At 37.8% G+C, this 15876-nt stretch overlaps 1 protein-coding gene and 1 pseudogene across 1 annotated transcript in view; one reads left to right on the top strand and one right to left on the bottom strand.

Moving 5' to 3' along the window:
• Nucleotides 1-1820: 1820 nt before the first annotated feature.
• LOC141435809 (toll-interacting protein-like) overlaps nt 1821-15876 on the bottom strand; it is an 82029-nt gene continuing 67973 nt past the window's right edge. Inside the window, exons 3-8 of the mRNA XM_074098635.1 lie at nt 11790-11865; nt 10328-10439; nt 9059-9173; nt 8539-8625; nt 7880-8059; nt 1821-6091 (exon numbers count right to left, since the gene is read on the bottom strand). Of these exons, the coding sequence (XP_073954736.1) occupies nt 5981-6091; nt 7880-8059; nt 8539-8625; nt 9059-9173; nt 10328-10439; nt 11790-11865 (681 nt within the window). The 3' untranslated portion in view covers nt 1821-5980. The remainder of the gene's footprint in view (nt 6092-7879; nt 8060-8538; nt 8626-9058; nt 9174-10327; nt 10440-11789; nt 11866-15876) is intronic.
• Nucleotides 14758-15876, top strand: part of LOC141435830 (RNA-binding protein 28-like) — a 17883-nt pseudogene continuing 16764 nt past the window's right edge.

The following is a 15876-nucleotide window of genomic DNA, read 5'->3' as shown; positions in this document are numbered from 1 at the left end:
TATGGACCTTTTTTTTTATTCGACTGGATGACAAACGAGCAAGTGGGAAACCTCAGCAAAGTAACGCCTGATTCAATCAATCATTTAAACCGATCCGCTGTGGAACTTGTCAGAATATGCTGTAACACGTAACATACACTATTCAATTTCAAATGCACATTTTCTGTGAAGTAAAACATTGTTAGGTAACATTTACAGTCAAACAAACTGTAGTCAAAATACCATAAACGGGACTTATCACGCTACTTTTACACAAGAATTATATTTACCTCGACGTTTCGGCAACGTTACAGTTGCCGTGGTCACGAGTAGACTGAAGTGTGGGGTGTCAAGTCTGCCTAGCAGCGCGAGTTCTTCGAACTACCCGCACTTGAAACAAACAAACTGTATCATGAGGGTGGAACCTTGTGCTACTAATGTCATGTTGATATACCTTTTTTTTTTCAAGGAAATCACAGTAAAATTGATTATTTAAAAGGTTCCACTTTTGATACATGAACATGAATCAGTTTTGTTCGACAGTATACGCCTGCGATGCAGTTCACTGTTCAATGTGTGGTTTCCTAACCCTTACTACCCTGCCTCACTCTCTTATTTTAAAAGGCTTCTAACATTAGAAGGACATACATGACAGTGGCGTAGCCTCAGATATTTCCGTGGTAAAACCGAAGCAAAGATCGCTTACATCTTTCACAAATCCTGTAATTGGCATTGGTTGCAAAAAAATGTTTTTTTTTCTTCATAAAATAGGCGAATTTAAGACACCTATTTGAAGGATTTTGATTGTAGTTGGGTTTAAAAAAATATATCCTATCTATTGGCTCTGTGCACGACATCAGCGCCACCTTGCTACATTGTGACAAAAATCAAACCTATCGCGTATTAATTTATAATACAAAATTACTGTGATACCGTGACTTGGGTGGACAAATGGCTGTGAATTCATTTTTGGTCATTAAAGTTAAATGAGGTAAGTAAAATTTATTCAAAAAGTGTGTTTTATTTTGGTTATGTCAGGGTTTGTTTACTTCATGTTTAGTCGTGCCTACTTTTATTGTAAAACAAAAAGATAAAGCTACTTTAATGGGTTCTTTAATGTATCGCTAGTTATAAATTAAATATCGTTTTCAGATCAAAATACGTATTATTTTGACGACCGGTTTTGTGTGTATTACTCAATACTTATATATTTATTTATTTTTATTAATAAATAAATATAAAATTTCAACCACAAGCCGTTTCAAAAGGAAAATTGTTAGAAGACAAACATCTATTACTAAAATTAGGCTTGTTAATGACAGATTCATATGAGTATGACAGATGACAGAACACTATGAGCGCTGCGATAGATTTCATCACCCCCACCTAGTACATACTTCGCACCCTCCCAATAAGTTACTGGAATTATAGCTAACCATAGTTGCCATGGCGTTAAAAACTGTGTTTATCTTTGCCCGTCACAATTATAAAAAAAATCGTAGTGTCTTCTGTCACATGGCAGGGTTAGGATTAGGCGGTTTAGTTGTTTAATTACATAACATTTATTTACGATGAAAGTCAAATAAAGGTCAAACGTTACTTTTGCAAATAAACACACGATCATTAAATATTTTTTAACTAAAATATTATGAAATGATTTAACCTCCTGCGGCCCACCATATAACAAAATATGACATCGAAATTAAAAAATTAATGTCTCATAGATAAAGTTGAATATATTATAATTCAATTCTCATATGCGTAAAAAGTATGATAAGGATCCACAGATGTATTTGAATGAATAGAACAGAAGGTAGAAGAGATAAATCAAACTATAACAGTAAGTAGTCAATAATTTATTTTATACATTTGTAAAATTACAAATAATTACAACAATAATAATTAATAATATATTTATAAGCGAGTCGCGCCGATGGCAAATAATTTGGCACTTTAGCTGAAAAGCCAGAACAGGGAAATTCAATAAATACTATTAGCTTTTGGACAACGAGTTCGGTCTCGAGATGTAAGTAACTTACCTACCTACAGAGGCAAAACTTTTTGAAATTTTTGCCGAAGCCGGACGTGCCGGTGCTGGTACCAACACTCATGTATGGAAGTGAAAGTTGGGTGTGGCAGGAAAGGCATCAGAGTAGAATAAATGCGGTAGAAATGAGAGCGTTAAGAAGTATGTTAGGTGTGAAACTGAGTGACAGAATTAGAAATAGTGCAATAAGAGAACGCTGTGGTATAAATGAAGGTATAGTCACACGGATTGAGAAAGGGATGCTTGGATGGTTTGGGCATGTTGAGAGAATGAATGAAAACAGATTGACTAAGCAGATCTATAAGACGAGCGTGAATGGGAACGTTGGGAGAGGAAGGCCTAGACGAACGTACCACGATCAAATCGGGGACGTTCTGAAGAAAGGTCGGGTCAGGAGTACTCTAAACCGACGTGCATGCATGAAAAGATTGATGAATGTAGAGGAAGCGAGAGTTGTATGCCAGAAGCGTAGCAAGTGGAAGGATGTAGTCTCTGCCTACCCCGTTGGGAAAGAGGCGTGATTTTATGTATGTAAGCCGGACTAAACCAGTTACATATTTATTGAATAGTGTTTTTCCATCGTATTTTGTCGGATAAGTTCGTATTTGTTGCTTCCTCAATTCGCTTCAGTAAACTAGTTGAGAAAGCAAGACAAATATGAGCTATTCCGACAAAATACGATGACAAAACATTCACTGCGTCTGTAACAGACGGACTTCAAATGTAAAATGCAAGCAGATTTGACTGCGCTTATGTGAATCACTGTTGCATGGCTCACCACAATAAGAACGCCAAGTACGACACCTATTGACAGATGATCAGTGTAGCGAAATTTTAAAAATATCAGCGTCTTTCTTTTTAGTTAGTCTTAGTTTTAGATAGTTGGCCATTGTTTTAATTGTTTGACATATAAGGTTTTTATTCGGAATTTACAAATGTGAATATATTGTTTAATTAATTTGACTTTGTTAGTGAATTTTATAATATTATTTAATTTTAAATTTAATTCCTGTAATGATAGTGCCATGTAAATACTAATTCTAGCATGTAAGTGTACTGTAATACTAACAAATTATGGGTTTTATGCCTGAAATAAATTAATTGAATTTGAAATGTAAGTTATATCGGCAATCTTCCGCGCAGACGTGTTGACAAATACCGAAGAAAGCCGAATGTAAGCACCAATGCAATACAATAAAAATCTTATCATATTAAGCGCAAGGAAGAATATGCAATGACAGGTATTGACGCGGTGACGTCTGGCGCAGCGCTGAACAAAATGGCGGCAATAGTGCGGAACGTTTGATCCATGGCTGCTCAAAATTTTACCCACGCAAACGTCGTTATTATCGGTTAAAATGGTTTCGCGTCTTCCAAAAAATGCTCACTGCGCAGGTACATCGTTGTAACTTATATTTATGGTACAATTAATTGTGCTCGGTCAGTGGTCAAACTTTAGCTTTGTCTCTGTAGGATACCTACTTCAAGGGCTTGTGGTCAGAAAGTTAGCGCAAATAATATAAATATATAAATGTTTCTGCGTACCGGCTGAATACTTTTATTTTAAAACCACTATAGTTACTACATAATTTGAATTGTGGAATTGTGTTAGCTACATTTTACTGTGCCTTGTGATACTTATGACTTACAGCTTATGACCCGCAACAATAAAGATTGAAAAAAAATCTAGCCATAGTTGTAAGCGAGACAGAAGTTAGTGTAAAAAATAAGCTATTGTAATTGCTGGATGAAAGAATGTAATGCCACTTAAATAAAATTGAGCAAAATAAAGTCACGATCGATGCACGTAAAATCGTAGTAAATAAATATAGCCATTTTATAATGCGCTAGTCTAAGTATACTCCACAAATAAAATTATAGTGGTGCTAGCATGCTAGGTTCATCGAAACCAACGCCATACGAACGAGTATGTTGCTACAATATTGTTGAAATGAAAATAAACATTTCACCTACAACCCGAACAAACTAGCACCTCAGGCAACATTAATAATACTTTATACAAATATTAGGGCTATATTTTCGAAAGCAATAGTTAAAATGTTAATAGTCTGAGTAGTGTAATATTGTTTTAATTTTTTTTTTGGAATGGTTACAGAATAAATGTAGTTACATTAAGTAGACAGAACTCACCGAAGTTCAAAAAAATGTTTTTATATTTTTTTTATACAATTAACACCAAGTTCAACTGAAAATAATTCTTATCCTTTTCGACGCCAACGACTCATATATACGCACCGTAGGTTCCACGCCGATGACCTATATATGTCCATAATTTGAATGCAAAAGCAACCTTCGTTCAACTGTATTAAGGTTCAATTTTAGGTTTTTGACGTGGCGGCGAAAAGGTTAAAACATTTTACACATTTGTTTTGAAATAGAATCGCGTGTGATTTCTGTTGCCGATGGTAGCAGACAGTATTGTCGGCGACTATGCTGCGATTGTCTTCTTACTGAGCGACGATGAATGGTACAAAAAAACAACTGTCAGAATTTTTACAAAGAAAAGTTGCCGATTGTATCAAATCGAATTTATGTTCCATCATACTTTCGGTATCAACTAGTCAAAGATAGAAAAAAAAGATATAGAAATTTTTAATGCATATTTCTTATAAAATACCCTTTAATATGCTGTAAACAGCCAACAAAAGTTCGCAAGCTATTACTTTGTCAGTTCATTTTGGGGCTCACTTCGATTTCTTTAGATTTAAGAAACTCTTTTAAAATCTTTTAAACGCCAATGACACCCAAGTTGTTAAACGTGGCAACACGATGTTGCCAGTTGGCAAACAGGACAAAAGTCGAGCCGCAAACCAACAACATTGGCGTACACAAGTTTCAAACCTATCTCTAAAATGTATTTTTCCAATTCAAGTCAATGTTTACTATTCCTACGCAATTTTGTCTTTAGACTAAATGAGTCTGAATCTACAATTTTATTTGACATTTATACATATTCTATCAATAGTTGTATCCCAGTTGATTTAATAATGTCAGGTTAAAATATATTATACCTCGTTACTCTTACTAAGCGCTTAGTAACAGTAGAAAAGGGTTTGTTTTACTCTAATATTACACTGAATTTATACACACAAATTAAAAAAATATACAAAACAGGCTCATAGATTGTTCATCGTTTAAGTAAACATAAATGACAACACACACACAGACATCACGCCTGTATTCCCAAATGGGGTAGGCAGAGCACACGAAACGTTACCGCTTCGGAGCCACTTTTTACAATTTAGCAAATGACAAAGAACACAAAATAACACATTGATGCTGATTATAGTTATTTATTTGTCCACACGGTTATTTACAAAATAGAATGAAACGAAAAAACGTTTGAGTGTATCAATCCAGTATAATATTAGCGACGTGATACCGTGATTTCACGGAGTTAACACCTTGGTATTATTCAAAATCAACACTGATATCAAAGAGTTGACACAATGTGCTATCACGGAGTTGACACCTTGGTATCACGGAGCCAACACTGATATCAAATAGTTGACACAATGTGCTATCACGGAGTTGACACCTTGGTATCACAGAGCCAACACTGATATCAAAGAGTTGACACAATGTGCTATCACGGAATTGACGCCTTGGTATCACAGAGTCAACACTGATATTAAAGAGTTGACACAACGTGCTATCACGGAGTTGACACCTTGGTATCACAGAGCCAAAACTGTGATATCAAAGAATTGACACAGTCGCGTCATACAGTCAACACTGCTGTGATACGTATGACGAAATCGACAATGTGTATCAAGGCGTTGACACAACGTTCTATTACGGAGTTGACGCCGTGATGTCAGTGTTGACACCATGGTATCGTAATTGTTGACACCGTGATGTCAGTGTTGACACCATGGTATCGTTGTTGACACCGTGATATCACGGAGTTGACGGACCGTGCTGATCACGGTATTATTCTGACATCTGCAGCAACGAATTAATGGTGGCATCCTTATTGCCGTTGTTGGCTTCTAACACGGATTTGATCACCTCTTTGTCCATGCTCGGGAACATTTCCTCTATCTGCAATAAAAGAGAAGTATATGATATTCTTTATTGTTCGGACGTGGTCAGAGGCGGCAGGCCTAGACTGTAATGCGTGTGTACGCGGTGTAAACTCGCCTGCATTAATATCTCATGTGTTACTTGTTTACCTCAAAAGCATAAATTCCTTGTAGCGTTTCACCGAATCGCATTTCACCTCGATCGTATATTTAATTATACTATTGTGTCACAATCGTTTATTTTTTTTTGTCACTATAAATTTTAGTCACATTTCACCTCGATCGTGCATTTAAGTATCGCGTTGTCTCAATTGGGCTTTTTTTAGTCTCTATTAGTTTTAGTCGCATTTCACCTCGATCGTGTAATAGTGTTGGTTGCGCCGTATTGCCGTGTGCAAGGAGGTGGACAAGCCTAGGCAACGCTGGCCGGAAACCTCTGATGCCATGCGGTATTTTTTCATTGTCATCTTGTCGTCTGTCTGTCATATATGTATAAACAAATCATTCCGCTTAACACGCATAATAAAGAAGTTATCCTCAATAATCTATTAGGATTGAGTGATAATACAGACAACGACGTGCACTGCTTTCAAGAGCATCATCGCAAACCCGTGGCCAGTCAGAAGGTCGGCGGCGAACTTGGGTAAGTCCACCTTCCTTCGCCACTTTGGCACGGGCCGCACCAAGTGTATTTTAGTGCAAACATCAAATAACGTAACGCGTCAAATTAATTTGAGTCCCAAGCAAACATCGATCGCGGCGAAATGCGTCTAGGGTAAAATACTACACGAAAAATGAGATGCTACAATATAATTCTACCAATGTAAAAAACTACATGATTCTATTGAAATTTTGTTAGTGCGAGGTGAAATGCGATTCGGTGAAGTGAAACGCTACAAGGATTTTATGCTTTTGAGGTAAAGAACTAACTAATGTAATATCTGCCACAGCGGAGCGTGCAAAAAAATTTGACACATCCTACCGGCCCTAGAAATAGAGTCATCAGATATTTATGCACGTTTTGTTGTGTCAGATATTGGTGCTGGTTATTGTACACGGGCAACATAGATGCGTAGCTCATGCCCGCGTTAGGAATTATTACTAACATTTCGACACATGTAATTTCCAGAATGTTTTTTTCCCGAAAGTTTTGTTTGGCTTGATATCCATTTGCAAAAAAGACCTAATCCCGAAACGTCTATAGTCGAACGAATAACACATAGTTTGAGTTTTAGATACTATCAATAACTCAGTGTCCTTAATGTGGTCCTTTTTTCTGTGAACAGAGTCTGTTCAACAGACACATACATAAACAGGTTTTCCTGACGGGTATCACCGTTTTGGGAATCGGATAGCACGAACAGAAACTCCGACACTGAGCCCGCCTGGGTATGAGAACAGGGTATGTCCACTTTCTGGAAAGTCAGGGAAGCTTAAGGTGGTCAAGGAAAAACAGGGAAATTTGCTAGAAATCCAAAAAGTCAGGAAAAAACTCTTTATTTCCCAAAACTTTGCTCGATATTTTGACACCAGTCGTTCCAGTTCTGGGCGACGCAAAAGAGTGACACCATAAAAACAGTCCACGAAAAAGTGAGTACGTTCGGTGTGCAGTGAATTTTTATCATCAGGTCTAGCTTAGTATCACGGGCAGTAAAATTCATATAACCTGCTTTGAAATGTAGATTGGTCAGGGAAATTTAGAAATGTGGTTAGAAATAATGTCAGGGAAGTCAGAGATTTTTTTTATGATTTGTAATGGAAACCCTGGAGCACCTTAAGTGTCCTGGTATATGTATGCAAATGTTACCTGTTGTATTTGGTCGGGCGTGATGGGAGGCGGCGGCGGCGGCGGCTGTGCGCGCGGCTGCGGCTGCGGCTGCGGCGCGTGCGCGTGCGCCGGGTACACGGGCATCATGGTGGCGTAGCCCATGCCCGCGTTGGGGACCATCACCATGGGGGGGAACGCCGCCACCGGCGCGGGGCCCACCTGGGGGGGGGGGGATTTATAATCAACTAGCTGTCGCTCGTCGGCGCTGAATTCGCTTGCCGCTATCCCGCGGGTGCTATGCATTTTTTCGGGATAAAAAGTACACTATGTCCTTCCTCGGGACTCCAACTATCACCATACCGAATTTAGTCTAAACAGGTTTAGCGGTTTAGACGTGATGAAGTAACAAACAGAGTTACAAACTTTCGCATTTATAATATTAGTTTGCATGTGTAAACCACCAAAACCAGTAGTTGTATTGACATTCCGGTATGTTACTAAGTTCCCGTAGGAATTCCCAAAAATTACATCGTGGATCATTCACGTTGCTTATAAAACGCCCGCGACCATATCTCTGTGGGAATATCGGAATTGCCACTAACCATAAGGTCGATGTATACATATATTTGACGCTGTGGTTGTATAGACATTTATACCCTCAACTTTACATAGTTCTTGGGTCTGTATAGAATACTTACAGAGTAGCTCAGCACGAGGTTGATCATGCCTTCGACGCCGTCACCCTGTTTGCCGTTCAGAGGGTACCAGTCTTCGTGAGTCTCTCCCTGGGAACAACCAACCCGATATCATATTACAAGGCAATAATGTTAGGCTATTTGTACATCGCAACTTGGGGTGTGCATGAAGGGTAGGCAGCGCTAGTGCAACCTGCCCTGGTTTGGAGCAAACTACCAGCTGTCTACCCTGGAATTGGCGACCGTGGCGTTCAAAAGGATAATCGACACAGAAACATAAGTAGGTTTTAGGGCAAAACGAAACCACACAAAAGTCCAGCGGAGCTCCGTCGACACTGTTTCTGTGCCGATTAAAATTGGGGAAAAATGCGATTTTGAAAATAAGCTTCAGTAAAAAACCATAGTGAGAAAAAAAGCATTCGGAAAAAAATGCGACCGGAAATTTTGCTAATAACGATTTTGGGAAAATGATCTAAAAATCCAGACCAATAGCCTAGCTTTTGTTTATTTGTTTCATGCTTACGTTGAGCACCGCCTGAGGGATGGTGATGTGGGTCCAGGCTATGAGCTCGTCCATGGTGAAGGAGCATTCATCGAAGATCTCCAGGTACACCGAGTTGACGCCAGGGGGCAGCAGGCTGGAATCAATGAAATCATCATTGCACTATAACAGTGTTTTTCAACGTGTGGGTCGCGAACCCCTGGGGGGTCGTGAAGCCTCTTTAGGGGAGTTGCAAAGCCCCTATCGGTTGCTAGGAAAACTACTCCAGTAAAACAAAAAAACAACAAGTTTAAAAATATAGGAAGACCATATGTGATTTTCCCACTAACGTCGATAAGCCAAAGGCTACTAGAAACACAGGGAATATTAAAGTTCCATCTTACAGACTGGCTAAAACCAAAAAGTCGTTTCTGGGACTTTTTTAACACCTGTAAATTACTACAGGAATCGAAAGAGTTTTGCCTCCTGAACATGGGAAAATATTTATTTTAATTGATTTCTCCATATTTAAAAAAATACAAAAAATTTAAAAAATATGTCTGAATTTGCCAACACTACCAGAGAATAGATATATGTTTCCTTTGCCTTTTTCACCAGAAAAAGAGGCGCTAGTGTAGCGTGAGGTTTCCGAAATGTCAAATCTCATAGTTTTTGGGTAAGCTACGCGGGTTTATTTATAATTAGAATAAATTTGTGAATATTTTGCAATATCTGAAATTAATTATAGCAAATATGCGTTCCGGGGCAATGAATGTCTGTGTTTTGAGACAGTTTTGTCTTTCAGAAACCTTTGTCCTCCCTTTTTTCCGAACAAAACGGGGACTATGCAACACTGTGGCATGCTCGATATTTTTATGGTACTGTTTTAAGGTGTATTAAATATGATTTTAATCTAAACTTTGTTTTCACGCCCGTAATAACAGACTTTGAAAGCCATACTTAAAAACCTCACGCTACAGTGCGCCATCTAGTGAGACAAAAAACGATAGCCCTCATTGCATACGTCTTTATAATAAAATTCCAAAAAATATTACAAATGAAACGGATTCAAAATTCAGATCTATTGTCAAGAAGACATTAATATCTAATAATGAACAGGGATATTTGGAAATAATTCCGATCCTCATTAGCGATCCTTTCAAATAGCGAACCTACTGTGTTAAAAATAAAGTTGTGTTAAATACTTGTGATGTATAGACATCATTTAATAATATTAAAAAAAATAAGATTATTATTATTAAGATTTTTCTTGCAAGCCTCAACTACGCTTAAGGGTGGTGTAGCTCTTACCAATGTATGACTTTGTTCCACCTAGGGGTCTTCCCACCGCTGGGGTCGGTGTGGGTCTCGTAGATGCAGTGTCCCACGCGCAGGCGCACGTAAGGGTCCATGCGGGTTAGACCTTTACAAATGAAAAAAACGTCTCACGGTTCTTGACCTTTGAATGCATGATTTAGTTGTTGGGTCACTTTGACATAGAGGGAGCGCAATCAATATTCTTTTTCAGTTTATTTATGGGCAGAGAGAAAGAGAGAGAGAGAGAGAGAGAGAGAGAGAGAGAGAGAGAGAGAGAGAGAGAGAGATAGAGAGAGATTTACAACATATTAGATACACTAAAAAAACATTAGAAGGAAAGAATACAAAATTATCATCGAATAGTATAAAGTCGGCCCCACTCAGCCTAATGTTACGGCATTCAATGGAACCCATTCAAAAACCATATAACCTAACAAACAAATAGTTGGAAAACCCCCGACTTTGTCACTTCAAAGTTCAATATCTCAAAAACGGCTGAACCGATTTTGATGAAACATGTCTAAGAACCATCGCTAGAAAACCTGCTTTCAAATAAAAAAACCGCATTCAAATCGGTTCACCCGTTTAAGAGACGGTGCCACAGACAGACAGACACACGTAGCGGTCAAACTTATAACACCCCTCTTTTTGCGTCGGGGGTTAATAAAGCATACTCGTACACACACACTGTGACGACACGAACGCCAGCGAAAAGTATCACGTAAAGAAACTTTCAATCCGGAAGCATGTATGGCAACACTTGATCAGTTGAAGAATTTTCGAACAGTTATTTATTATTTGTCAACAAAATATTACAGCTGAAACACCAGTGCGCTTTACAAAAAATAATAGGTATAATAGACATAAAATACAAAAAACTTACATACAAAAAAAACTAATAAGGGATTTTTGAAAGTCGTCTTCGTCCACGACCAGGAGTTAATTTGGCTATTGTAGGTAGTGAATTATTGACAGCTTCATAATTTATAATAATGGACCTTTTATAAATTTACTAGTTTTGTTCATTGTTCATGTGGAAGTTAAAAAAAAGGCTAGGCCATTATTCTGTTGAAATTATTATGTTGTTGTTTTTCGGCGTGGAGAGTAAGACAGCCGGTGAAATTACTGGCACTTGAGGTATACCATCTTAGGCCTCTAGGTTGGCAACGCATCTACAATCCCCCTGGTGTTGCTGATGTTTATGGGCGGTGGTGATCTCTAACCATCACGAGACCCACTTGCTCGTTTGCCATCCAAACGAATAAAAAAATCAGAAAAATATTTAAAAACGAAAAGCAACAAACGTCTATTTTAATCCACATCTTCGCTTATCATCAGGCGTGATTGTGGTCAAATAATAAAGGTTTTTCTTTCTTTCTTTCAAACGGCTTGCGTTATTTTTCTGTGTAAAAAATGTAGCCAGGATCTCAACCAGTATCTCTGTTTACAGACTTACCATAGTTCTTAACCAGTTTCGCCTGAGCGATGGTAATGCTGAGCCGGGCGGTGAGGGGCGGGCCCGCTGCGGGAATCTGGAAGTAAAAATAAAATATTATTTAAATAATTTATTTAATCAGTCGTTACTTTGCGGAAACACACAGGAAATCAACACACATTTCTTGCACAAACGTAGCTATTACAAGTTCGCGAGTGAGTAAAGTACTAACGTGCCGAAGGAAACTTTCCAAAATTTGCGGATTTTTTCATATAAATAAATAAAATAAAATAAAAAGCCTATATTTCTTCCAGAATCTAAGTTTAAAGTAGGTAGTGAAGTGATGTTAGTTACAAATAAAATGCACTTAATTAAGTAAGGCCTAAACAAGTCGGACATACTCACAATCCGATTGACTGAACTAGAAGCAGCGAAAATAAATATTGACATTATATGCATAACGGAACACTTCATGATGGCTGGCCAAGAAGATCTCTTAACGATACCGAATTATCAGTTAGCAGCGTGTTTCTCCCGGAAAAATAAACGTGGCGGGACATGCATACTGGTGAAAGTAGGACATGATTTCAAAGAATTACCAGATATTGCAAAACATTCCATCCCAGGCATGTTTGAATGTTGTGCCATAGAACTCACTGCTCAAAATACTATTATTGTTTGTGTATACAGAACACCAAACTATAGCAATCTAAGTTTATTTTATGAAAAATTTGACATTATTCTTAAAAGAATTTGTAATACTAGTAATAGAAAAGTTGTAATCTGCGGAGATTTCAATATTGACATTTTGAAAAAAAATTATGTATCATCACAATTTGAATATTTTCTTCTGGGATTTAATTTAGCTTTAGAATTAAGACAGCCAACGAGATTGTCAAGTAACACATGCATAGATAATTTTGCACATAACTTGAAACAGGGTCAAAGAAGTATTGTTTATGACTTTGGCTTATCGGATCACACTGCGCAAGTTCTAAAATGTCCAGGAAATATGAAAAGTAACATTAAGACATGGCGTGTAGAGAAGCGTGATTACTCGCGTGCAAATTTGAAATTGTTTAAAAAACATCTTAAGTGTCTCTCTTTTGCGGACATATACAATACTGAAGATCCTAACTTTGCATATAATAGTTTTCTTAATGACTTTCAATTACTCTATGATTTGTGTTTTCCTTTAAAGATGGTAACCGTAAGGATCAATAAAAGAGTGAAATGGCTGTCAAGAGGCATTAAAGCCTGTAGTAAAAAACAAAGGCGACTTTTATGGCAATACAGACGGTCACCTACAGCAGTAAACAAAAGCCTCTTAAAAAAATACTCTATGAGATATAAAAAAATAGTGAATTTAACACAAAAAGCTCAAAACAACTATAAAATTATCTCTGCTGAAAATAAATCAAAGGCCACCTGGCAGATAATAAATTCAGCTAAAGCCAATAATAAGAGAGATGACATTCTTAGATTAAGAACCCATGAAAATATTATTACGAATCCCAAAGATATAGCAAATACCTTAAGGGGGTTGCTCTTCCATACAAACCTACGGACACCCCGCATAGCTTCCACGGACATGTTTTCTTAGAGGATTTTTTGAGAATAGTAAATTATGGATATGCCTCTCAAGCAAAATCCAAAAAAAAGTAACTTTATTGCATCAAAAGTGCAGCGTGATGCAGTAAATTTTGATGCATTTTACCATTGTATGAGTACAACTGACAGTGTTCGCAGCGAGCATGTAGTGACATCTTATATGGGTGCGTGAGTCAATGTCACAAAATCAAACTATTGTAAATAGGTATCGACTATTTCGTGTGGTCACGTGACCATCACCTTTGGCTCAGATAATACGACAACTAAATGCAGAAAGCCTGAGATCACTGAGAGATCAAGTTCAAGTTTCTGAGTCTAGTATCTACTTTTTTTGTTTTTAAATCTGTTATTTTCGGAAGTTGAAACGCCTAAACTATTATTTCTATTAATGCAAGACGCAAACTGTAAGTAAGACGAAAAATAGGTAAGTTACTTTAAAAAATTGACATTTAAAATAATATTTTTTTAAGTAACAGACCCAGTCCTCGGCAAAAATATAACATTGCATACTTTACATACATTATAATGCGGTGCTTCGATCTAGGACAAGTGGTTTAAATTCAACTTACAAATTCTGAACAGATATTAGTTATTTACTCTTACGTAGACAGTAGCGCCACTAATTTTAAATAAAGCATATATTCTCACAATAAAAGATGCTAGGTGTAATCACTAAACTAATTAGTTAAAAAATAAGGTCTACATTCAACATACATCTGCATGTGTATGTATGAATATCAAGTTTTACAGTGAGGGCTCAATAAATTCCTACATATCACGGCATTTTTACGGCCGCTAAATCTAGGCTCGGTGAATAAAAAGGTTTTCACAATCGAAGTAGTTTTTCGTACCTTTTTTATTATTATAACTGGCTAGATAAGTAAAATTAAACGTCATTATAATACATTTTTGTCACAACGTCAAGTCAATGAGATTGATATTCAAAAGCAATTATGTTTGAATAATTATGGTTTGAACACAAATCAAGAAGTCAAAAAAGTTGGCGCGACGAGAGGAAATGAGCAAGAGTGCAACTCTTAAACTATTATGTATGTACGAATTCGATGATGAAAAGAATACCTATGTAATTGGATACACGGTAGTGTATGTTTTTTTATCATTTTTTTCAGAACATTTAATATTTGTTACAAGAACAACCAGAGGCAGGGGCTGTATAAGAATTCATTCCTAATGGGGGTGGCCAAAGTATGGCTGATCATGTCGTGTGTACCAACTTGTCGTCTCTGCAGCAACCTACTCGACTACTAACGAATACCATGCCAATTTCCCCTAACTCTTTAGTTCGTCGTGTGAGACATTTTTCACTCCATATAGAAGTAAGTCGGCTTCCCACCGTCTCTTTGCATATGTACGAGTAATGTACTGTATGTATACTCTATTATATGAGATTCATTGATTCTTTTCAAGTATTTTTTAGTGTGATATTAGTATTATATGTGTGCATAGGGGGAAATTCTTTTATGGATGGCTTTTGAGAGGTATGTATGGTCAATTTCTTCGCACGCTATGCAACAAGGCCTTGTACATTTAGCTATCTCTGCTTAACAAGTTCTAAGAGTCAAGACAAAGTAGTCTTTGAGACAGAATGCAGAGTCTAAGAGTCTGAGAATTTTATAGAGACAGGAGAAAGGTTTAGACATCTAGCGATTGTTATATATGTTTTCTTGTGTGTTTACTCATTGTCGTGGTGTGGCGCTCCTCATCCGTCCGTTCGCTTCTGTCTGATTCTGATTCAACCTGTCTGTCGTCTTTCTGTCTGTCTGTGTTTCGAAGTGAAACACTACATCATATAATGAGATCAGTAGTGATGACATATGGATCCGAGAGCGGTGCTTTACTTTAGGCCTTATAAATAGGCTCAGAGTTGTGCTCAGCGAGCTTGGAAGAGCTATGCTTGGGTTTCTCTACGGACCGAATCAGAAATGAGGGAGATACGTAGAAGAACAAGGGTCACCGACATAGCCAAGCGAATCAGCTCGTTGAAGTGGCAATGGGCGGCTATATAGCACGGAGAGCGGATGGCCGTTGGGGCCGAAAAGTTCTCGAGTGGAGGCCGCGGATCGGCAAGCGCAGCGTAGGACGTCCACCAACAAGATGGACGGAGACCTGGTTAAAGCCGCAGGTTCGCGGTGGATGCAGGCTGCTGCCAGTTGAAGCAACTGGAGGTCTGTGGGTGAGGCCTATGTCCAACAGTGGACGTCCTACGGCTGAAGATGATGATGATGATGATGGTGAATAAAGTTGTACCAACTGTACTTTAGTCGAAAATTTTACTATGACCCTTTAAATTTATAAGTATTTTATTGATAATTAGAAGCAGAGTCTTGAGAAATAGCTCATGTTAGGAGATAAAGAGATCAGAAGAGGCAATCGTTAGATTTGTCCTCTGTTAGGAGTGACACAGGTTGTTAATTTTATGCGTATGTGAGTCTGTCTGTGTACCTTTCCGTCGGCTCATCTGTCCGTCCGTCTGTTG

The sequence above is a fragment of the Choristoneura fumiferana genome, chromosome 15, assembly GCF_025370935.1.
Source record: "Choristoneura fumiferana chromosome 15, NRCan_CFum_1, whole genome shotgun sequence".
Lineage (NCBI taxonomy): Eukaryota > Metazoa > Arthropoda > Insecta > Lepidoptera > Tortricidae > Choristoneura > Choristoneura fumiferana.
The sequence above is the reverse complement of the archived record's forward strand: the minus strand, read 5'-3'. Positions and strand labels throughout refer to the sequence as shown.